Source organism: Fukomys damarensis, unplaced genomic scaffold (genome assembly GCF_012274545.1).
Source record: "Fukomys damarensis isolate Sample0158 unplaced genomic scaffold, DMR_v1.0_HiC HiC_scaffold_12, whole genome shotgun sequence".
Lineage (NCBI taxonomy): Eukaryota > Metazoa > Chordata > Mammalia > Rodentia > Bathyergidae > Fukomys > Fukomys damarensis.
Window position 1 is genome coordinate 53,916,855 of NW_022900924.1, and position 24,862 is coordinate 53,941,716.

Sequence of the window (24,862 nt, forward strand, 5' to 3'; positions counted from 1 at the left end):
GTGATCTCAGCCTCACTGCCTGGACCTGCTGCAAGGCAGAAGCACTGAGGTGACACCGTGGCCAGCCAGGAAGGTCACTAGTGACCAACAAGCAAAACTTTTTATTTTTTGGTACTGGGCATCAAACTCAGGACCTTGCACTTTCGAGGCAGGTGGTAGAATCACTGAGCTAAATCCCCAGCCCTAGCAAAGCATTTTTGCAAATTTTGGGCCACCAATTAGAGTCCAGCTCTTCCAGCTTTGATGCAGTGAGGACACGCACAATGCTGTGAGGCAAAGTGTTTTTAAAATGTGGGTTTTGGACATTTCTGGGAAGTAAAAACCAGCCAAAAAGGTCCTACTGACTGTGTGGTAGGTTGGACCCAGGAAAGGCAGGATGAGCAGCGCTCTGTAATTTCAGCTGAGACAGTTTTACAGAGGCCGAGGGCTGGAAAGAACCAGGCTCTGAGGTGGATAAGAACAGTTTCCTATGCATATGAACCAGCAACTCTGGGAAAAGGACGTGAAAACTTCACACAGATCATGTGGACTATTATTTGACACTTATAAGAAAAAAATAATTTTATCCTCTAATTTATCATATGTTGATTTGGTTAAATTCCCCATCTAACCTGTAAAATAAGTGAAAAGACTTCAGGATGCTCCACTTAATTAGCCTCTTAGTAAGAAAACAAATGCAGTCTTGCGTAAACTAATTCATGAGGCTTGTGTTTATAGTTTATAAAATCACAGCAAAAACTCAGCCCTATTTGAGAATAAAGTGATTAATAATCTTAAAACAGTTTGATAAAATAATCTTAAAACAGTTTAATGTGTTAAGGAATTCATCTTCATTAAGAATAATAATAGGATTTGGATTAGAAACATGCTGTTTATCCTACCAAATAATTTTCTATGAAAGATAATACAGAGGATTCTGGGGGCCTTTTGTGATTACTAATCACTGGCCCAACGCAAATTTGTTTCTTTGTTCTTTATCTTGTAACTTAAAAGCAAAAATATCAAAATTATATTTGAGTTACATTTTTCTTCTTTCTCAACTAAAAATGCCTTGAAAAGAAAAATGGGCTATATTAGAAAAAGCCCATTGTAAGACTTGAATAGGCTAAAGTGACTCCATGCTAATAGGCCAGACTGTGCTTCTTCATATGCTAATTGCTACCTTGGTTAACAGCCCGCCCAGGGGCAAATGGTTTGACAAAAGGTGACCGTAGAACATTTCCTGCATAAGATAAACAGTGCGTTTGCAGTCTTGTTCTGTGAATTCCCTGACTCTTTGTTTAAAAAAACCTTATAAAAAGCACCTCAGCCGCTGAGCAGTGGCCTCTCTGAGCTACCTGGCTCCGGGAGTGCTGTCTGGCCAGACTAATAAAGGTCTATTTACCATCTAGCCTGGTGTGTTCCTTCCTGGGTGACTCCCCTTCCTCAGTGAGCTCCCGGAGCCTCGCTGGGTGTTAGGACCCAACATCATAAAAACCTTTTTGACTGTTCACGCTCCGTAGAATAAAAGTGAGACTTTAAGTCTTACACCTGTTCCTTAAATTTTTATTGATAACTTAGTAGTTTATGGTTATTTATGCATAACTTATTTTACTCGGTGGTAAACTCATTAGTGTTTTACCTAACTTTAACCAAAGATTCTGTAAGCAGCCGAATAGTTCATTTTCCATTTGGAAAGCACCTTTTCCAAGTGAAAAACCAATACAACGCAAGATTCATTCCTTACCAGAGTGAACTTTTAAATCTATTTAAATAGCTGTAAAAGTCACAGCCCGTGAATTACTGTTTTCTCCCAGCCTGGAGAGCTGCTAAACAGGGGGGAGACTTAGCCTGATTGCTTGGTTTACTTTCTCCTGGGGATATTCAGAGCTCTTACCTTTGTTTTTATAATCAGTCACCTTTCCAATCCATCAAAGTAGGAGAGCCACTGAACTGAGGGGTTTTACAGCCTCATTTGCTAATTCTCTGTGGAGTCCTTCCTCCTTTGTGCAGCGTGACCTCTGAAAGGATCTCTTTCCTCTGGCTACCAATGGTATCTGTTTACACAGAAAAAAAAAACCCCGCCTCAGAATACTCCCAGCAGAATGATCTTACCAGTCTTTTAAGGAATCACAACTTGAAAAAGGGCTGTTCTCTAGAAACATAAATTCCTTCCCCTCAGGCTGAGCCACTCTTGGACTCTGACTCATCCCAACAGTCGGGTCCTGGGTCCCCAACTCCTGCACTTTTGCACCCAGTCAGACTGTGGGGACTGGGCTTTGTTCTAAGACTGGAAACCTTGTTTTCTCTGTGATTTCACTGTCCCATCTGGGGAACAGGAAGGAAGAGTAAGTCCTGTGCACACCAGCGGCTTTAGCCTTCCCTGGGAATGGAAACCCCCTCCCCGCTGGGGGTGCTTGGCACATGCGCACTCACCCCCTGGCTCACAGTCGACCCCTCTCCAAGGAGACGCTCTGATTTTCTAAGGCAACTGCGAGCACTAACCCCGCCACCGTAGGGGACCTGGCTGCACAAAGGAAGGAAACTCTTGGAAAGGGAGCATGAATTCATGCACAAGCTCAGAACACAGAGCCCTGAGCTCCTCTTCCATCCAGCCTGAGTGCTGGAAGTCAAAGAAATCAAATACTCAAATTGATGGATATTTTCTTTCCATAGAAACTGAGACTCCATTTTTGGCCTGGGCAACTTACTTTTACCTTTCCGGGGGCTGTCGTTCCTCTACCTTTCCCTGGTTTGGGGCAGATATTGTAACCCTTGTGAAGCTGTGATCCAGACCACGATTTTTGCTTTTTTTTTTTTTTTAACAGTGTGCAAGAGATGCCCAGTGTGTACCATCACGTATGAGATCCACTTTCCCCGTCTCACAAATTTTCTTCATTTTCTGAGGCTCACTGTGTATGCCGTCCTTCCAGCTCCCCTTCCGCCTGCCCTGGCCATTTACATCTCCTCCTCTAGCCTCTCCGCCTTTCTTCCCATCTCTGCATCACAAAAGTGTGTGTGTGTGTGTTTGTGCATAAATCTTAAGAATGGATGTTGCCGAATCCTACGCAAGCTCTGAGTGGGAAAATCCAGGACCCTTTTTAGTGGGTGGAGGAGGAAAAGGCTAAGAACACCATCTCAAGAGTACTTTTCCCCATTATAACTGATTGGTCTTTATCCATCTGCAACCTGACTCCTTTTAGACTATTATTAACTTACCCATCCTACAAATATTTAATGAGCATGGGTGAGATAAAAAGAAATGGAGGCAGACATTTGAGAGTGGAAAAGAGGGGCAATGTCTGATTCTCAGGCAGGAGAGCAGCCGGGTGGCTGGCTTGACAGAGCCAGGAGGATCCAGAGAGCCCCAAGGAAGGTGTCATCAACCAGACCTAGGGAAAAGTTTGAGGCTGGGAAACCCTGGAGTAAGACGGGAGACCAGGAACAAATCCTCAGGTTCAGGGGGCCCAGGGCCCAGTGGGAACAGAGTGAGGCCACACAAACCTTCTGTTCTGGAGAATGAGCTGTGGCAGAGGTGACGGTTTGGCTCGAATCTTAGAACCATGGTCTTATTCTCACTGCTGAGTGCATCTGTAACCCAGGAACTAAACCCAGAATTCCCAAGAGTGAAACTCTAGGCCTGCTGTGCTCCTTTGGGCTCAGAGTCAGCAGGGATGACCTGCCCCATCCAAAGAGCAGACTCGGGCTGGGGGATTTTGAAGCCAACAGCCTCCCCTGTAGCACAGCCCCGAGTCCCTACGTTAAAGAGCACGGGGGAGGCTCCTAGGAAATAGACTTCAATTGCTGTCCATTTCTGGGGAGCAGGTGGAAGGAAGGGGGTGTTTATCTATGAGCATCGTCAACTTGCAAATATCCTGTTGTTATTGTTTGGCCATTTCTAGCACCTTCACACTCCATATCTGTCACTTTCTGGTCACTACCCTTGATTTTATTAACCACTTTGGCTTTTTAACTTATAACAACAGCATAAGACACATAAAAAATTGTAAATAAATATTGCTTTAGGAGAGAGAAAGTAGGCTGAGCACAAAAGACTTGCCTTTCTGGTTCCTAATCTTATAAATTTTGAATTTTATACTCTGTATATTAAGGATAAATTGTTTTTTTAAAAAAACTGTATCTTGACTTCAGCTTTTAATTTCTTAAGTGAAAAATATCCTGATCTACCATTCTCCTCATCACCACCATATCAAGAATTAGTTTTTGGTTAATTGCTTCAGTGAAAGTCTTTTTTTTTTTTTTTTCCCCAGGATGAGCTGAAATTACTTGGAAAGCAAGGGGCCACATTACTGTCATGTGTCCAAGAACCAGCAACCAAAAATTTCTCCAGAAAACTCAATCCTAGTGAGCTTGAGAATATAGCTACCATGGAAAGGTGAGTGAGATAGGACTTGCTTTTTGAGGAGAGAGCTGGGTGTTCTGAACTAACCAAGGAAAAGAATTTCATTCCCTCTTCTTACAATACTCTCTCCTCCTGGGATTTCAAGAGAGAAAGCAGTACTTATTGAGCTTCATTTCCAAATAACTTTGGCTTGGTGCTGTGTTCTATGCATATGTAGTCTCAGATAGGAAAAAAAAAAAAAGAAGGAAGCCACATAGGCAAGATCACCTGGGGCACATTTTAAAGTATGGAGCCTGTTTCTGGAGGGGGTTTTGCCTCCTCTGTGGGTGTCCTGACTGGAAAAGAGAAGCTGTGGGGACTCACTGAACCATAGGTGATAATTCCTTATGATGCAGATATTGCTGCAGTTAGTAACACTGATGGAAACCATGTGCTATATATATACACCATATATACACCTACATATACCATATATATATATACATATCCCTTATATATACCTATATATACCTTATATAGAAGTGATACATATATACCTTAGAAATGAATGCTAATATAAGATTGTCTTTCATTCTTCCTCAAAAGGTTATTAGTTCAATTGGGTGAAACAGAAAAGGCCTTCAGTCAGTTTTGGTTTGAGCATCACCTGAAGCTTAACCAATGCCTACAACTACAACACTTTGAGCACAATTTTGGCAAGGTACTGTTTTCTTTTTAAATATAACTTCCTTCTTGATACAGACCGGTTTTCTCTTTCCTCTCAGATGCTTTGGGACTGGGTTTTTCTTTTCTCAGCAACTCGTCTCCCTGTTTATATCCTTGCTCCTTTCTAGTCCCCCCCCCCGCCTTCCCTGGCTTTTTCAGTGGGGAGCAGCATTCTAGGACCTCATGTTCTTGTTGATGTACACGGCATTTCATTGATGGTTTACCTTCTTTAGGGACTGGTAATCTGCTGTGTGCATTTCTAATATTTACCCACCAGTGTCTCTGCACCGCCCAGCTTAGTCTGAAAGGTAATGAGATGGAGAAAAGAAAGAAAGAAAGGAAAAGAGAGGAGGAAGGAAGGAAGGAAGGAAGAGAGGGAGGGAAAGAAAGAAGAAAGGAAGGGAGGAAGGGAGGCCGTATGAGATGCCTACAGGTCTTAATGCTCTCTGGATTTTCAAGCTTCCTTAGAGCATGATGGCCCTGCCCCTGCGGCTGGGTGCAGGCTGGTGTACGCCTGCGCTGCTCTGATGTGTCTTGTAGGTGAAGCTGGCCCTGCACGGTCTGCTGGAAGAGCAGGCCGAGCTCACGGGAGCTGGAGACAGTGTGATGCATGTGGAGCAACTGCTGAAGGAGCACAGAAGCTTGGAGGAGAAGGGCCAGGTTTGTCTTGTGAGGTTTTTATTCACAGTCCACCTTGGTGCTCAAGTGCTTTGGAACTCGTCGAATACGCTGCTCATGTGTTCTGAGGCCAGAGTTTGTCCCCGTACTTGTCATTTGTTTGGTACTCAAGTCACAAGCTAGAGCTTGCAAGTGCTGAGCGCCTCGTGCCTCACTGCCCTTTCCAACCCAGATGGTTTGTTTGGGCCTTGTCATTTTGTCACACTTCCAGGAACCACTTAACAGGGATGGAGGTGCACTGCCCTGGGAAGGAGGCTGCAGTGGATGATGACAGTCGTGTCCGCCACTGCTTTTGGGAGGTGGCTGGAGACCTCAGGAATGCCAAGGCCCTGCCCTCCTGTCACCCGGAGATCCCCAAGGATATACGCATGTTAGCAACTGTGAGGAGTAACACTGGCTGATACCAGGGACGCAGAGGCGTCCTCAGCTTCTGGACACAGTTAAGGGCAGAGGCCCAGGTGTGATGGGAGCTCAGGCCAGCCCTGCTTCTCATGTGCTGGGCAGCAGTGAGTGAACCACTCGCAAACCAGTCAGAACCAATGAGCTGGGGGCTGCCCCTGTGAGGAGCAGCTGTGTGGGTGGAGCTGCTGTTACGGAGGGGAACTTTTAAAAGGGGAAACTGCAAAGGCCAACAATAGCTAGAGCCACATGAGTCCTCTTGGTGTATGGAACTGACACAAGCTTTGTTCTTTCCTGTGCCCCAAGAGTTGTAGACAGCAGACTTGTAAAGGAACGCGTATTTCACAACTCCGTAACTGGCATTCGACAGTTTCCTAGATCTTTGCACTACTCTGTGCTCAGAAGTGATTCTATTCTAAGTTCTTACGGATTCAGTTTCTTACAAATGAAGGCCAGTGAGTCATCTCTGTCCAGAGAAATAGCATTCTGCTTTTCCTTAAGTAGATTCTCTAAGTTGTTTTCTCTTGGGGACCAAGACTCCTGTGATTAGCACTTCCTTCCCAAGCTACCCCAAAGGCTTGTTTCCCAGATGATTATTGTGCAGGACTAGAGATTTGCTTCCCACAGTGTGAACCTCTGGCCAGTAGCACACATATTGCCTGGGGAGAGGCGCATTAAATACGCAGACTCTCAGGCCCTGTCTAGGCATCGGAATCTGCATTTAAGAGCGAATTCCCATTTGATTGGAGTGCACCGAATGCCAGAGACAGGAGCCCAGTGCCACACCCAGCTGGAGGGGCTCCTGTGCCCACCTGCGCACCCAGGTCCTTTCTCAGGATTCCCACTTGCCCTGTGGGCCCCATTACCAGTCGTCAGCTGGTAACCAGCTGACCGTTGACTGCTTTGGCCACGAGTCATCAGAAACTTAGCAAGCAGTGGAGAAATCGTATCTCACACTTGTGATGGCTACATGGCACAGAGTCTCCCGGACAAACAGCCCCAATTTTATGTAGTCACTTCTTTGGGAGAAGTCCTAATGAAAAAGAGATACCGAGTGCTTCTGGTTACATAAATTTATATATTAGGAAGAAATGCCTCATCAGTAAAAATGCCTTCTCAGTCAACTAACTCCAGGGAGTGTGCTCCTCCATCAGCAGGTTACTCTGCCCGGGTTCGCCGTTGTGTGTGGTAGAGAACCTGTCGAGGCTCTGCCCTCACGGTTTCCTGTCTGCGGGAGAGAGGACATTAATTTAGAAAGCACGAGCTTAAACAAATATCATGATTTCTTTTTATATGAGAAACCCAAATTATAAATAAAGAGCACAGTACAAGGTAGACAGATAATAAAAGTAAGGAGATAGAGCTTTTTCAAATGGGAAGGGGGTCGAGAAATGGAGGGAAGTAAAGGGGATGAAAAAAGGAATGAAATGTGTTGGGTACAGGAGCTGGCTCCACACGAGGAATGTGAACCCTGTGTGCTGCAAACTTTAGCATAAAGAATTGAAAAGCAAGAAAACAAACGCATCAGGTGGTGACACAAAGGCAAGACAGTGTGTAACACAAGGCTACAGGGGTGCTGCTCTGGATGGAGTGGTCAGGAAAGGCCCCTGAGAAGGCGCCCACGGATCTCTGACCTCTGCAGTTGTGCCAAGCTTTGTAGACGAGCATAAAGGCAGAGGAAGCTGCAAGTACGGATGTCCCAGGATGGAACGGGGCTGGTGGGTTCGAGGAATGCTGCTGGAGAGTAGTGAGCCGGGAGGAAAGGAGGTGAGAGACCAGTGCGGGCTGAGTGGTCGTGGTAGGCCCCGAAGTATTCCTGAGCGTTGAGTTTTACTGGAGCAGGAAGCCACTGGACAGTGCTCTGGGTTCTAAACAGTGGCGATGGGTCTGCACGACTGAGTCCTATTCTCTCTTCCCACCTTGGACGTACTTCAGCATGACTCTGATCCCTGGCCTCGTGACCGTGAGCACAGACTTTTTAAATGGCTGCCCAGAGCGAGCGTTGAGGCCTGCATCGTGGTACCCAGGAATGCTCATGGCCCACACTCTTGAACCAGCCTGACTAAGCCACTGAGATGGCCGTGGAGTCCAGGCCCGTTCCTTGCTTACCCATTTCTAAAAGCTACTTCCTACAGGATGCAGCCAGTGGTCTATTCTTCTGTCTTTTGGTAAAACAAACAAAGTTATAATGTAACTTGCATCCTTCACAATGTCTTCTGTCAGATTTCAAAGAGCCATTGTGTTTTTCAGATGATCGGGGCTTAGCTAGTCTTTCTTTTGCCCAGAAAGCATTAAAGGAACGAGGTGGTACCCAGCCAGAATCCACCAGCTATCTGCTTGAGGTTCATCCTTTTCTCAGCCCTCAGTTGTCCACTTCCTTCCCAGTCCAGCCATAGACTGATTCTGGGTTGTCACCAGCTTCCCCTTTCTGTACAGTGACATTGCCCTCACAGGTAACCTCTGAGCCAGTCACTGACCAGATGCCTGTAGCATGCACATTGAGCCTGTTCTTTATCTTGCTCTAAGGGGCGGATTTAGCAGACTTTAAATACTTCTTCCTGATTCTGAAAAACAGCAGTTTCCACCACCATCTTCTACAAAAGCAGAATTTGCTGTAGGGTTTTGGCCATGAGGCATGCTGATGCTTGGCAGTGGGCCAGCAGGGTAGGGTAGTGGACCAGGGCAGGGCAGGGGAACCAACCTGACCACAGCCTTGGCTTCTCCCTCCAAGGCTACAGTGTCCCAGAAGGCCCGGAACCCAGGGTATTAACATCCTGAGGATGATTCCTCCAGCTACAGGATCGTGAGCTGTTAGTGTAAAACTTTCAAACACACAAGGAAGCAGCCAGCCTAGTACAGTGGATGCCCGTGTGTTCATCGCTCTGCTTTTAACTCTTTGTCTTCCGTGTTTCATGCACCTTCCTCTCATACATGCATTGCTTCTAGCGCCATTACCTGTGGGTTGGGATGCAGCAGCATGGCCCTCTGACCATTTTCTTCCACGTAGACACTGTCCTCTTTCATCTCTTAGCAACAGAGGAGAGGAGAGAACCAACTGTTACTGAACTGAAGATTTCTGATTTACATGTTACTGGACTATCTAATCTCCTGTAATATTCAGCACCTTGTAGTCAGAATTTAGCCCTTTATTATTATTCCTTTGAGGTTTCGTTGACTATTTATCTTGAGTAGGAGCTATGTAAACTAAAAAACAAGCTGCAATTTGGAGGTTTATAGCAAAAATTCCTCATAAGCACCAAAAGGACTTCATAGGCATGGCTATGTGACCGTCACTCACAGCACAAATGGGGCGCACAGGTGCAAATTTGGGAGTCACTCAGAGCTGGGCTCAAATCTCACCTCTGACAACTGTCAGCTGTGTGACCCCAGCCAAGTTTCTTAGCCTTTCTAAATACAGCGCCCTCATCTTTAAGACAGCCGATACTTTATATCGTGACTTCTTTCCCTGTAGGCATCCCCTGTATTTCTCTTGCCCAATGGCTCCAGCTCTTCTCCTTCTCAGAGTCTTCCCAAAAGAGAGAAGAGCATCACACCACAGTGATCCCTGCATACCCATGTTTACAGCAGCACAATTCATAGTAGTTAAATCTTGGAAGCAGCCCAGATACCCATCACCAGATAAATGAATAAAGAAAATGTGGTGCTTATATACAGTGGAGAGCCACCGTGCCATAAAGAGCGATAAACTTGAGTCATTTGTAGGAAAATGGATGCACTGGATACCACAATGTAAGTGAAATAAATCAGACACACAAGCTCAGCTACCACGCGGTTTCTCTTGTGTGGAAAATCCCAAAGGGTAAAGAAGAACAATGGAGGATAGATATTGAGAAGTAGCAAGAATGTTCGAAAGGGAAGGGGAAGGGGAGAGAGGAGGAAGGGAAAGGGGATTTTGATAAAACACAGAATGGAAAGAAAATTGTTAATAGATCTTTTGTAAATGGGGAGAGGAAGAAGGATAGAAAGAAGGGGAGGAGAATGGGAGGAAAAAGAATTAAGACATGTGTTACCAATTCTGCACGATGAACGTGATCATCGCGTAGGGCTTGAACTCACTCCTGATGAGCTGGATGGGCAGGGATGGATCTGGAATGGTGTGGAACTACCAGGACACTGCTCTGGAATCTCTGCTCTGTCCTCAGTCCGGAGCATAGGCGGAAGGACAGCTTTATCCAGCCAGAGCTTGACAGAGACCCAGAATCCATATATATAATCCTACGAGGAGCTTTATCAGATTGGCCTCTGTGGGCAGGGTCGGAAAGAGTCCCACCGTGGCTGTCTGCTGCTCAGCTCAAGAAGCCAGGAACCTCAGAAAAGAGGACAGGATGCCGCCCGGCTGAAGCCTGAGGCCTGAAAACTTCTGCTGGTGCACATCTGTTTCCACAGGCTGAAGAATCCACTGACCAGTCCTGTGATCAGCTGGCGGCAGCAGCAAAAAAACACACCAGCAAAAAACACTCAGGGCGGAGGAGGGTGCATTGCGGCCCCCTCTGCTGCCTCTTCATTCCATCCCAGCCCAGCCTGTCGGACACACTACGGATGCTCAGGGTGGGTCCTGCCCACCCAGATCTCTCACCGGCCCCCACGCCAGTCCTCAGACCCCCCAGACATGTGTTACTGATTTCCTAGCAATCCAGTCAAGTAGACAACCCCATTAACCACCAGAGAGAGCCTGAAGGAAGTCTGGGCACCTGGCTGTCCCCATGGGAGAGCACCAAGGCCTGAATAGTAACAAGGACAGGGTGCATATGGGGTCAGAATTCTTCAAGTCATGAGAAGGGTATGGGCTCTGCAAGGCTTGGCAAATGACTCTGGAAGGTAGGAATCGCTGAAACCGTAAACCAGTACAGGTGGAGAGAGGGACAATTTGCTAGAGCAGCTCACAGGACTCAGCAGATAGTTCTGTCCAGATGTGTGATCTGTCGCGGTGAAAAGGTGCCCAACAAAATTTGCAAAGGGAAATGTACATAGGGTAAAGTTCTGAGGAAGCCAGACATGAGCAGCTCAGAGTTCTCACCCAGTGGAGTCACAGGACGGCCTCATTCCCTCACGAATGAGTGGTAGTAACATTCTTGAAATGCTTTTATCAGGGAAGCTGTTAGACACTCCATTCCCAGAGCTTTTCCTGAGGGTTTGTTATGCAGGCAGGTAGCCTCCACCTGGCAATGTACCAAAATTCCACACTCTCCTGAAGAAAACAGGTTAAACAGGCATTCGGTATAAACAGTATTGTTTGCACAAACATTTCAGGCATGATGAGGCTTTGTTTTTGGGTTTTTTGGTGATAACTAGGATGGAAGCCAGCTGGGCAAGTACTCTACATTCCCAGTTCCTACAGGGCTGTTTTTCTTATTTTTATAAGGGAACCGTAGGAAACCTCCCCAAATCTAAACCCCTGGATGCAGTTAGTCAGGCCTCTCTAAGGGAAATTGACCTCAGGCCTGCTAGGTTAGCTCTTTTCTGCACAGCTTGGAAAGCACCTTTTCAGTAAGACCTCTCCCTCTCTCTCATCTTTTTGACCCAGCTGGCCTCCAACTTGCAATCTTCCTACCTCAGCCTCCTAGTAACTGAGATCACCATCCCATTTAGCAACTCCTGCAACAGAACTCCCTGCTCTTCCCTCATCTGATTTTTCTCCAGACCACTAGTTCTGCCTAAGATGCTGTAGAACCTGTGTGCATTTATTTGTTTGTTGCCTGTGTCTCCCATTGCTCTGTAGGCTTCACAAGGGCAGAGGGTTTTGCCCACTGTACCACCACTCCTGGCCCCTAGGTAGAACACTGCTTGGTACATGGCAGAGCCTCAGTAACAGGTGAGGGACAAAGGAACAAATGCTTAAAACAGGGAAAAATGGCATAATTACTTAGACTAAATGAGTTATGCAGAAAGAGGGAAGAAATCCAGTCGCTGAGCAGACCAGGACCCAAGGGCCTCAGGGAGGAGTTTAGGTAAGTGCCCCAAGTACACCAAGACTGTTGCGAGCCGGCGACGCAGAGCACTGTCCAGCAGTGCCTCAAACCTGAAAGAGCAGCGGGGTGGAGGTGGGGCAGAGAGAAAGGAAGGACGCCAAGACAAGAGTCTGATCAAGGCGACGTTTATTGCCGGCAAGCACTGGCCTTTTAAAGCAAAAAAACCACAAACTATTATGGGATGGGGTTACCATAGTAAATGAAAGTTCACACAGGAAAGAGCAAACAGGCTCAACAAAAACAACCACCATGGGTAGTAGGAACCCAGACAACCACACATCTGAAGGTCAGAGACAAGAAACTGCAACTTTCAGGAATTCCACAAAGGAAACACACCACCTTCTAAACTGGAGAAACTTAACAAATATGGAGTTACTAAAGTTAACAATACTTACAACCAATACTCATGATTCCCACACAAGATAAGTACCGAGCACCCCGGCTGCTGCGAGGTTGGCGCTGTTTCTCAACCTCAGCTCCACTCCTCTTCTTCTCGGGGCCAAGGGTCTGTCTCTCTTTCTTTCCCTTTCAGTTAATAGCAGATTCAGAGTCTCTTATTACATGCCAGATAATATGCCATGCTTTCCTGCATGCTATTTCAGGATTGTAATAATTTGTGGTCTGTACAATTTCGTTCTGATCTCAATTTGCCATTGAACTGACAATTCCTAGCCTATGAGCATGTCTCCTCAGTACGGCCGTAAGGCCACACTCTCGTAAGCTTGGGTGAGCGACTTCCGGGCCCTGGCACAGCAGCCCTGCAGCCTCCTCCTGGGTTCATCGCACAGTGCTGGAACTGTCAGTCTCTTGACACTCTGACTCCCGGGCCAGGCCTCTCACACCCACTATGGATGTCCCTCCTGCAGGAGCCCTTGGAGAAGGCCCAGCTGCTCACACTGGCTGGGGACCAGCTCATCCAAAGCCACCACTACGCGGCTGACTCCATCAGGCCCAAGTGTGCGGAGCTCAGGCACCTCTGTGATGACTTCACCAATGAAAACAAGAAAAAATACAACATTTTAGGAAAGTCCTTGGAACTGCATAGACAGCTAGACAAGGTGAGCAAAACAAACTCATGAACGTGAAAACGTTTGCTTGGGTTTTAGCTACTGAGGGCTGAGCCCACAGCCCTCAGGCTGAGCTACATCCCTGGCCCTTTTTATTTTTTATTTTGAGACAAGGGCTCTCTGAATCACTAAGTTGACTAGTCTGGGCTTGAACTCGTGATTCTCCCAGAGTGCTGGGATCACAGGTGTGCGTCACCACACAGGACTGTAAGACAGGTTGGGTCGTCCCAGTCCTCGCCTCACAGGATTGTGGAGAAAATCAAGTACGTTACGTAAACAGTGTTGACGAGACAGTAGAGACTCATACATTTGAGGTCTTGGCAGTAGAGAAAATAAAAAGCACCGTAGTCTTTCTGTGCGGAGGCAGACTTAGAAAGTATATTTTGGCCTGGTCCGGTGGGACATTTCTTGATTCCCTGTCAGATCCATGGAGAATCATGTATTATATTTGCAAAGTGCTTCCTAAGGAGGCAAGAGATCATGAATGCTTCTGGAGCAAGAATGGCTGGTGTGTGAGCACCTGCTGTTTCTGCCAGGGACATCGTATATCATCTGTTTAATCCTCCAGGAAGCCTGCGAGGAAGGCGTGAGTGGCACACTGGTACTCAGCCTGGGGAAGTCAGGGGCCGCAAGACTTGGCGTGTGTGCCACGTGGTGCTGGTACACACGTAATCTCAGCACTCAGGAGGCTGAGGCAAGAGGATCGCCATGAGTTTGAGGCCAGCCTGGGCTCCATAGCCAGATCCTGTCTCAAAAAACAAACAAAAAAGACTTGGCCGGTGAGCAGCACCTAGTGAGGCAGCTGCACCTGCAGATTCTCTGAGGCAGCACCACAGAGACTGGTTTCAAGTCTGGATGATCCTTGGGAATCTGTGTTTTTAGTCAAGTGCCCAGGTGATGGTGCTGTCAGACGGGTAACACAGGGTCCACACTGAGAACCCTGGGACGAGTGACTGCCCTAGGGGAGGCAGGGTCAGCGAGATTCCAAACCCAAACTCCCTGGGCTGGCCAGCAGGGCCTCGTGCGCGTGCGTCCTGCAGGCTGAGTCCCCCCAGCACCAGCGTGACTTCTGGAGCTTCCCGGCAGCTGTTCGTTCCCTGGCTGCATGTGGCCTCAGGCCGTGAGTCAGCACAGTCAGCTGCCTTCGCACAGCTGCTCCGTCCACTGGGCGGGCCCGCAGTCTGCAGTACCCCACTGCCAAGGGATTTTCGTGTCAATGAAATGCAGTTGTTCCAGAAGCGAGTGGCTCCCGGCGGGGGGTGCACACGGCCCCACCCTGGGTGCTGCTGTCTTCCTCGCTCTGGTTCTGCCCCACTGTGACTGCAGAAGATTCCAGCTCAGCGTTTTCTGCAGAGCTAGGCCGATGTGGAAAGGGAAAGTCTTAGAGCATGATGTCATTCGCTTGAAAATCCAGAAGTGCAGGGACTCAGAGGGGTTCAGCATGGACACCTAAACCCTCACTCCCTCTCCCACAGCCACACAGTAGTAATCATTAATTTTATCTTTATTTTTTTGTTATTTGAGTTGTAGTGCATATTTCTTATAGACAGTTGGGTGGGAGAGACAACCCCTGAAGTTGTCTGGTACTTTCCTACTCGGAAATAAGCACCTTGGAGTTTTCTTTTGTAGTCTTTTTATTTCAATATAGTTCTTCAGGTCATGTGATAAATGTAAACACAGCCCGACTTGTTCAGAAACCTTTTTTTCTTAGGAATACTCAGTCAGCACAAGAACCCTGCCTTTCTGTTAAAATGTTTCAGGGGAAGGAGGGGGTGAAGGGAGGGCAGGGACACGGGGAAAAAATGAGAAACAAGACCTGTCATGTAGAGGTACAAGATCCCAGTAATGAATGTAACTGTACTGTATACCTAGAATGTACCAATAAACTCAATAAAAAGAAAAAAAAATGTTTCAGGGAAGTTCAACAAAAGAGCAAAGAAAACAAGTCAACATCTTCTCTTTTTTTTTGGAGACAGTCTTGCTGTATAGTTGAGGCTGTCCTTGAACTCATTCTGTATCCCAGGCTGGCCTCAAGCTTGTGGTAGTCCTCCTGCCTAAGCCTCCTGAGTTCTGGGATTACAGACATGGGCTACTAGCTACTACACCCTAATTTCATCCTAACATCCAGAAAATTTGAGGATTACTCTTTTGTGTTACAGAGCTTCAAATGCTAGGACCCTTCTATAAAAAAGACAAATGCCAATAAGGGTGAATGTGAATCACCTGGAAATCCCAAGAGGCCAGTGATACTGCTGTTAAAAGGAGCACTCCTGTCCCAGGAGGCTATGTCAGGGTCAGACCTAATGCCTCATTAATCACCCTGTCTTCTTGTGACCAATGTGGGTGCCGCACGAGGGTGTAGCAGGTAGACCTGAAAGCCATCAACTGCATTTCTCTGTGGTCGACCAGCCTGGAAATACTAAACTTTCTCTTCTTGGAGATGCAGCAGCTACTGTTAGTGGAAAAGAGAAGAATGTTTATCTGATTCATTCGTTTGATTAACTTCCCTGAGAAGTAAGCACAAGTGGAACTGAATTGGGCTTGTCTTCCTCATAGTTTTATTTGCAGTGAGTAGAGCCCTAACATTAATGCTGTCCCATGACAACTTCCCATGGGTCCCAAATGCTCCCCTGAGGAGCTCAAACCTCTTTGAGTGTAGCAGTAGCTCTGAGTTGTCGGTCTTTCTTTTCAAAAGGTCAGCGGGTGGTGTGAAGCAGGAATCTACCTCTTGGCTTCTCAAGCTGTGGACAAGTGCCAGTCTCGAGAAGGGATCGACGTTGCCTTGAATGATATCAAGACATTCCTGGCCTCTGCGAGGGAGTACCAGCTGCTCAGCCCCAAGGAGTTTCACAACCAGTTTGAGTCGCTGCCCACCCTGGATGCAAAGGTACTGTTTCTGGATTGTTTTGATCCTGTGGTTGGGAAAGGCATGGAGAAGAGGAGGGCTTTGCTTGTTGCCTAAGAACGGCCCTGCAGGGTAAACTGAGCAGGCCGTGCGAGCCAGCTAGCCTGTCCCCGAGCCCTTGGGTGGCCTTTGAGGCTCCCAGCCTGAGTGCCTTGACAGAGGGATCTTTATGGTCTGATTCCAATATCACCTGCAGCCTTTCATCGCTCGACAAATACCTGTGAGCATCTTTAATAAATCACACGTGGTACTGGGTGCTGAGAACACAGTGCTGAGCAGAAACAGCCCTGCTCCCATCCCACAGGTTAGTGGGACACGAATACAGTGATCACACCACAATGCGTTACGAGCTGAGAGGAGTGCTTTGAAGGCGGGGTCCGGGTCCTGGTGGGCATGGCGCGGGAGAACTTGACCCACTCCGGGCTCAGAGGAGGCCCTGGAGCCAAGTCCAGAGAACGGAAAATTGGAGGCACTTCCCACACAGAAGGAGGAAGGCTGGAGAAGCCCGGCACAAGTGCAAAATCCAAAGGTCAGGGTTGAGTCCAGGGAGCAAAGGAATGCTATTTGGGCTGAGGTTAGAAAGCTACAGATGAGGTAGGGCATTATGGGGTGCGTGGAGAAGTTTGGTCTAATCTGAAGAGCAGTGGGGAGCCACTGAGGGATATGAGCTAGGGAATCACTTGATTGTGTTTGCACGTTGAGAAGATTGTTCTCCCATGAAGTCAGCAAGATCACAGATGGCACAACTTCCTCTGAGAGCAACAGCATCTTGGGCTTACCTCTGTTTTAAGGGGCTTCGCTGCCTCTTTTGAGTAATGTACCCTTTCCAGTATCTGATTCACATATTTTCAAGGTTCCATACTTGGAAAGTGGTTAAAAGGGGTTCAGCATAGGCATTGTTTATGATGATATGGACAGGATTTAGGGAACACAACAAAGGACGGAGAAGTTCTCTGAGCCAGCAAGAATAGGGAGCAGTTACTAGCCCGAACCCAGAGAGGCCAAGGCTTTGACTGTACGAAAGGGCAGTCAGTGGAGACTGTGGCTTTGGGTAGAGGATACTGCTAGTCTGGACCTGAAATGTCCTCCAAAGGCCCGTGTGTTAAAGGTGTGGCTCTTAGCTTTCCACTGGGAAGATGGTGGAAGCCTTTAAGAGGTGGGCCCTAGCGGGAGATCGTAGGTCATTGGGGTGTGGCCCTGAAAAGGATCTTGGGCCCCCAAGCCCCTTCTCTTCCTCTCTCTTTGCTTCCCACCATGAGGTGAGCAGCTTGCACCACTGCACTTTCCCTCCATGACATCCTGCCTGGCCACTGGCTCAAAAGGCATGGGGCCAAGTGATCTTGGAGCGACATCTCAAAGCTTGTGAGCCAAACTAAATCTTTCCTCTTTTTAAGTTGGTATTTTGGGTATTGGGTATTTTGTTATAGTAACAGAAGAGCTGACTCAAATATGTATTCCTATTTTCTTTTTGTCTCTCTCTGACTTGCGGGTGGTACTTTCCATTGGCCCAAACCAATCAAAAGCCCATGAACTCATGAGATGGAGTTCTAAGAGATGAGCTTCTTGGGGCACAGAGCAGACAGAGATGTAATGGAACAGCAAACAGAATACATACAACCTTTGATGGGTAATTTTTTGGGAAAATCCTAAAATTTAGCCCTAGACCCCGGCCAAGAACTTTTGCTCTGATTTGACACAGTGTACAGTACATTTTGGTTATCTGTTTGTAATGTCTGTCATGTTTATCGCCCTGGGAGCTCCATAAGGGGAGGGTCCGTGCCTCCCCCATCTCAGTGCCCTTTGCCCAGTGTCCAGCCCATGCTTGCTGAACAGCAGGTGGGCAGAGCAGCTGCAGAAGCACAGGACGAGGCGGGCAGCCCGGCACGGGGCTTCAGCTCCATGGCGCTCTGTTCCCGTCTCCTCCCGGTGAGCTTCGGTCAGGAGACAGGATCCTGAAGTGGGGTGGAGGATGGGTGGGCCACCTTCCCCGAGCGTAGGGGCCTTGACACTTCCCTGCACAGGGGACAAAGAGAAAGTTGGGGTGCGCTGCTGATGACAGTGGCAGCAGCTCCAGCTCAGATTCCTAAGGCAGAGCAGTCAGCCGGGCTCGGGCTCCAGGAGCTGAGGAAACAAGCGGAACAAGGCAGCCAGGGGACCTGCTGCAGCTGCAGTTCTGACCATCCCACTTTGGAATCACCTGCCAGAAACTGAATAAAACATAATGAATCACTTCCGATAAGCATGCAGCAGCGTGCAGAGTAGACGGATTTAAAGAGAAACCATCATACTAAATCCTGTGTGTAAAAGGAACCAAAGTATGCCCAAAGTCCATGGCTATGCTATGCATGTTCCTCCCAAAAGTCCTGTTGGGGTTCAGTCTCTGTTGTAACCCCAGTAAGAGGTGGGGCCATTAACAGGTGACTACGGCCGGGGGCGCCGAAGTTCGTTATTCCAGGTGCAAGTGTACATTTGACCCCACCCTGCCTCTCTGACACGCGAGCTCCCCCCCGTGTGACATCCCCCCCCTGTGGTGACAGCAGACAGCCCTCCTCAGATGCCCGGGAGTCCTCTAGGACGCTTGGTCCACACTGAGTGAAGGGGAGTTGTCTCGGGTCTTGTATAAAATATATACTATTGTAATATTTTAACTTAATTATTTTATGAATCAACACAAACTAAAGGTCTGTAATTAAATAAGAAAACTTACATGTCTGCTTAGTAACCATGGATGCCTGTGTCAGTCACGCACAGAGGTAGGTAGGTGGGTTTAAATGCTCTTCTCCCCAGTTTCTGTGTTCTACTTGCCAAATGGCCCAGCACCTGTCATGTCTGACGCGCACGGTTCCAATTCACCTGAGTGAGTAAGCGTGGCAGGTGCAAGAGGTGAGGTCGCTGTCAGGCTGAGTCCCCTGAAGACTCCCATTGTTGCCTAGCCCAGTGCAACAGAGTCATTAAAAAAAATCACTGGAAATCACACAGAAATGTTAAAAGTTTACAATCTTATGGGCCCACATGACTAGCTAGCTGTCCAGGGCCACACAGGGCTGTGGGTCAGACACAGCTGCTGTGGGATGTTGAGGTAGAAGTGTAAAACCAATATTCAGGAGATGGGCATCGGTGGGCAGGAAAGCATTTTTATCCAAGGTCTGGCACCCCAGAAGATGGGGAAAGCTAATGTCCCTCTGAAACGGACATATGGGAGAACTCACTGGTGCCAAAGGGCTTCCATGGGGAGGGAAAGGGGGCTGGGGTAGTGGGCAGCAGGAGGAGCACACACTGGGCAGGTGCTTCTGGGGGGTGGGTCTGGAACATCCCAACTGATACTCAGCCCGCCCTGGGCTCGTTCCTGTGCACAAATGCGTGACTTCAAGCCTTGAGGCAACTCACATGCCTGGTGTTAGCTGACGCACAGGACTGGAAAATAAGGCGGGACCTCACATGGTCGGATGTTAGGTGAAGGTCATCAGGCATTCTGGGTTCTGCAAACCTAAAGGGAGGTCATTTAGCCATTAATAGTTTAATCTTTGGATGCTTTTCTTTAGAATTACTATACCCAGTCTTAGGCCTTCTGTCACAGGGCAGAAAACACATGACTCTTTCCTGCTTTTAGCTTGAAGTGTGATTTTAGGATACAAGATTAAACATCCTCCTGATTCAGAGAGTGAGTTCTGTCCACAGGGGAGCAATGACTTTGTTTTCAACACTGGTACTCTTATCTGTGCAGAAATATCCTTACATATATGGTTACACACGGGTTGGTATAGGCACATTTTTCCTTACACCAATGGTGTAAAGGGTTCCAGGCAACAAGGCCACAGTAGACCACCAAGGCCTGGTTTTCTAAAACCACTCTCAGTTACGAAAAAAAAAAAAGGCGGGGGGACTCCTTGGAGAAATGGCTGCCTCTAGAAATGCATAAGATGATCCCGGAACATCTTGTGGTACTGGCAAGCATAGAATGCTATAGAAGAAAAACACACACACACACACACAACACACCGTGGTGAAACATAGGAGTCAATTAGGAGAGCCCTCAGTGGTCAATGCTGGAAAAATTTGAGCAAAACATAAATGAAGTAGTTACAACTTAATAGCGGCACAGTTTGTAATAGCTAAAACTTGGAAACAGCCCATTTGCCCATCAGTTGGCAACTGGATAAAGATGTGATTTTTCTATAAAATGGAATTCTACTCAGCCATAAAGAATGAGAAATTAGAGTCATTCATAGGAAAATGGATACATATTGAGGACATATTCCTAAGTGAAATAAATAAGTCACACATGTGTAAATAACAAATAGTTTCTCTGGTGTGAAAAACTATAATAATACATAAGATCCTAATGAGATAATTGACCATGTGAAATCGGAAGAAAAGGGCTAAAGGTGCAGGGAAAGTGGGAAGGGTAGGGGAAAGGGAATAAGGGAAAAGAAAAAATATGAGAAAATGAAAAAAATGGAAATAAAGTGTTTGTAAATGGGGGGGTGAATGGAGGGCAGGGACAAGGGGAAAAAAATGAAAACCAAGACCTATTGTGTAAAGATACAAGATCCCAATGATGAATGTAACTGTATTGTATACCTAAAATGTACCAATAAACTCAATGAGGAAAACAATTGCAATTTAAAGTACAAAGTACATAGCCGTGAACCCATACTGATATAACTATACTATGAAATAAATAAATAGGAAAGAGGAAACTAATCTCACAGGCAGAATTCTAGATTATTTCTCTCCATAATGTGCCCGCAAGCCAGGAATGTAGCTCCCTGCATCGGAAGTGTGGGCCACACACAGTAACTCATTTCCAAAGAGTACAGAGAGGAGGAAATAACTATTAGAGTGGAGAAGCCTTGCAGACACTGCTGTACCCAGATGATGGAGGTCAACACCAGCAGTGATAAGGCATAGGCTTAAGGGACCCTTCATACGAAATCTCCATGCTTCCCCCCCAAAATCCATGACCCCAGTCTGACTGTGAGAAGACCACTGGACAAATCCAACTGAGGGACATTCCACAGCCTACCTGAGCAGTATCCTTCATACAGTCCAGATCATCAAAAATGAGGAAAATCTAGAGACTACCACAGCTGTCAGGAGGACAGCTAAACATAATGCTTCATCCTAGGAGGAAATTATATTTGGTAAAAGACTAGAGAAATATAAAGTATATATTTAACCATAGCATAGCAATATCAATTCACTAATTTAAAAATGTATTATACTAAGGTAGATGTTGGCCATAGAGGAAACTGGTATAGACTCTATGGAAATTGTTTTTACTACTTTCCAAATTTGTCGTCAATCTCCTCTAAAAAAAAAAAAAAAATTTTAAACCTGGCCATCTCTGTCTAAAGGTTGGCTCTGTGACACTGGGGGCCCATTGATGATAAGCCACGGCATAAATGAAATTGTTGTTCTTAGAGTAGCCACTCTGTCACCATCAGGGGCTCTTCTAGTACTGTCTCTGAAGTGCTGCTGTGCCACCCTTAGTCCTCATTTCTGTTCACTCCGGGATCTAGAGTGTGGAGCCACCACAGTAGCAAACAGCAAAATTTGATTCTTCCAATACTCACTGGGTACGCAGTGCATGCCAGGCACACCGTACCGCATTCTAGGAAGGTAATCGTGAAAGTCACAGTCCCTGTGATGCAGGTGCTGCAGCCCAGTGGAAGACAGGCATCTTCCCAGGCATTGCTGTCTGGTCCAAAAGCACACATAAAGGACAGAACAGTGGGGCACACAGGGGACGAGATGGTCACCTTGGCCTAGACAGACCAGAGTACAAGATGTGAGGGAAAAATGTGGTGAATGCTTCATTTGTAAAAATTTATTACAGTAAAAGATGCATCATCATGAATCCCCCTCAAAACCCTCCCGCTTGCTTCAAACCCACATCGCGTCAGTCTCACCACTTTCTGAAGTTCCGGAGACCTCTTCCCTGAATGTCTTCAGGTGACACAGGAGAAGATGCCTAAAATAAATCTTCAAGATTCATGGGAGTGTTTCAGGGAAACAGTGGGGGCAGAAGGAACCCGATGGGCAAGGCTGTAGGGCTTGAGGCAGAAGAGCATTCGTAGGACGTCCCCAGTTGGGGTGAGGGGCACTGGCAGGAGGGAAGACAGGGTCAAATCACGGTGAAGCAGGAAAGTTATACGATTGGCAGCACGTTTTAGAAAAATAATTTCCATTGTGATAGGGAGAATGGCTTTGCAAATAAAGACAGAAGAGAAAAGGAAGACGTACAGTTGCGTGACTTTACCTGAGTTTAGGACTCTAGGGCCTCTTCCAACTCTTCTCACCATTTCCGGAATTTACAGTAGGGTCTTAGGGAAGACGTGCAAGAGGGCCAAGGTGACCCAGGAGTGAATTGTGGAGCCCTCGCGCCAGCACGGCCCACCTTGCCCTGAGCATTGGTCCGGTCCGTCCGATGCAGTGATCTTAGGGCAGCAGGTGACACTCATGTCTGGTTCTCTCAAGCTCACCCCCAGGCCGCAAGGGCAGGGTGGTGGCTCTGACCACCAGGTCTCGGCAGCATCCTCCTGCGAGTGACATGGTCTCGTGGCGTGTGGGCAGTCTGGTTTCTTCGGGGACTTGGACTTGTAGCTGTGTCATCAGAACTTCCAGTCCCTTGTGCAGCTGAGCTTCCCACAGCAGAAGGGACATCCTCTGGGCAGACCTGCAAAACAGACCCGGTCGTCTAGTCCAGGCATCTGCAAACGGAAGCCGTGTGGGCCAGCATGGCGCGCCACCTGTTCATGCACTATTATCTGAGAGGAAGATGAATTTACTTTTCTAGTTGCGTTGGCCTCCTGGCATGTGTACTGGACCTGCACTTTCAGAATCCGTCATCCTCAGAGCACCCTGGGTGACCTCTCGTGGCCCAGCTCTTCTAATTCGGGGTTCCTCCTCTGGTGGTTCAAATCGTCCAGCAGACAGATGTCTGACTTGATGTGACAGACAAAAGGCTGCCCACTTCTGCCGAACCACCAGAACTGGGAGGGCATCCTCTGACAGCAAGGCCAGGAGAAACACAGTCAGCTTTTTTGTTTCCCTTTCCCAAAGTCCATCTTTCCCCACTATTTCTTCTATTTATTGCTTTCCTGCTTGAACAGAGAGAAGGCATCACACAGAATAATATGTAAATGTGTATCCTTTCAATTCCAGGTACTTAGTGGTTCCCTCGATCCTGCCTCCAAATTTAGCCACTCTCTCCCCTAAGAATGCTTAAGTTCTTTTCTCCACCAGGGCCTTATTTCTGATCTTGAAATCTTCCTACTTTGAACATTGGCCTGACACCCTTCATCTGTGACCTGTGGCATCCTTGTCAGCCATTAAAGGTCATGCCCAAGTGAATATTTATCCGCTCAGCAAATATTTCCTGACTGCCAGGTACCCATTTTAGTGTGCCAGCCAGCCGGTGTTCCAGACCCTGGAGACACAGGAGTGGGAAGGACATGGCCATGGCTCCCCCCGCTCCCAACTGGGAGACACGGACTCGGAGAAGATTCTAGAGCAAAGCAAGACATACCCAGTGACTTGCATAAGGGTGCCCAGAGGGAAGTAGAGACAGAGGGAAGGGGGACAGATGGAAGAAGGGGAATGCTTTGTGTCCTCAGGCTCCACAGAATGCCCTGCTCATCCTGATTTGCCTTTATTCCTGCAGGCCAAAGCCCAGAAAGTCCTACAGAAGCTCGCCGACGTGCAGGAAATATTTCACAAGAGACAAGTGAGCCTGATGAAACTGGCAGCCAAACAGACACGCCCAGTGCAGCCTGTGGCCCCCCATCCTGAGTCCTCCCCAAAATGGGTGTCACCAAAACCCAGCCAGCCCTCCTCCTTGGGTAGGTCATTTTGGAAAAGGATGCTTGTGGCCTCCGTGCGTCCTTGGTGCCTCTGAGAGCTGAGATTGTGGTTGTCTAAGATGGATGATGGTCAGTGCTTTGCCAAATATGATTTAAAACAAATTAGAGAGATGGCATAGAGCATACGTCAAGGACTTTTATAAATACTTCGGTAACACTGAGTGCCTAGACGCAAGGAGAAAGGAATAAAACAGATGCTTCAGTAACATTAGCATGAAACGATTCCATCAAGGCTGTCAGAAAGCCCGTGATTTATTATCTGCTTAGTGGGAAAATTGGTTCTTTGAAAACATTTTTTAAAATTAGATAAGTCCTTACATCAGTCCCACACAGGGTTGATTACTGTAGCTTATTAGTAAGCCCTAAGATTAGGTAATGCAAGTTTCCAGCTTTGTTCTTTTTCTTTTTCTTTTTTTTTTTGGTTATTTTAGCTCCTGTTCATTTCCTTATAAATTTCAGAATCATGTTTCAGTTTCTGCTAGGATTGGGATTGGGATTGCACTGAATATATAGGTCACTTTGGCTCAGTGTTCATATGAGGTATATTTCCATTCATCTGTACCAGGGATCAAACTCCAGTCCTTGTGCTTGCGAGGCAGGCGGCAGAACCACTGAGCTAAACCCCTGGCACTGCAATATATTTTTTGTAAGAGCATAAACTTTTGTCTTAGCTTTCTAAAATACTTTGTTCACATCTGCCTTTTAATTGGAGTGTAATTATTGAAATAGTTGGATTCAAAATAGCTACTATTTCGTTACTTGTTGTCTGTTTCTCTCTCTCCCTCCCTTCCTCTCTCCCTTCCTCCCCCCACCCCACGGTCTTTGCACTGACTGACATGCTCAACTTTTACATTTGTTTTTTGAGGCAGGGCCTGGCTAAATCACCTAAGTTACCTACGCTGGCCTCAAAC

General features: G+C 47.2%; 1 protein-coding gene across 6 annotated transcripts in view; it reads left to right on the forward strand.

Annotated features, from left to right (window-relative positions):
• The window catches only part of Mcf2l2 (MCF.2 cell line derived transforming sequence-like 2), a 246,785-nt gene that overhangs the window by 78,709 nt on the left and 143,214 nt on the right, over positions 1-24,862 (forward strand). For all 6 annotated transcript variants that reach the window (XR_780283.3, XM_010624297.2, XM_010624299.1 and 3 more), the window contains 6 exons: positions 4,251-4,375; positions 4,928-5,042; positions 5,588-5,707; positions 12,981-13,172; positions 15,877-16,068; positions 23,753-23,930. Coding sequence is in view for 5 of the 6 variants with exons in the window: in XM_010624297.2 (XP_010622599.1) it covers positions 4,251-4,375; positions 4,928-5,042; positions 5,588-5,707; positions 12,981-13,172; positions 15,877-16,068; positions 23,753-23,930 (922 nt within the window). In the remaining variant the exon portion in view is untranslated. The remainder of the gene's footprint in view (positions 1-4,250; positions 4,376-4,927; positions 5,043-5,587; positions 5,708-12,980; positions 13,173-15,876; positions 16,069-23,752; positions 23,931-24,862) is intronic.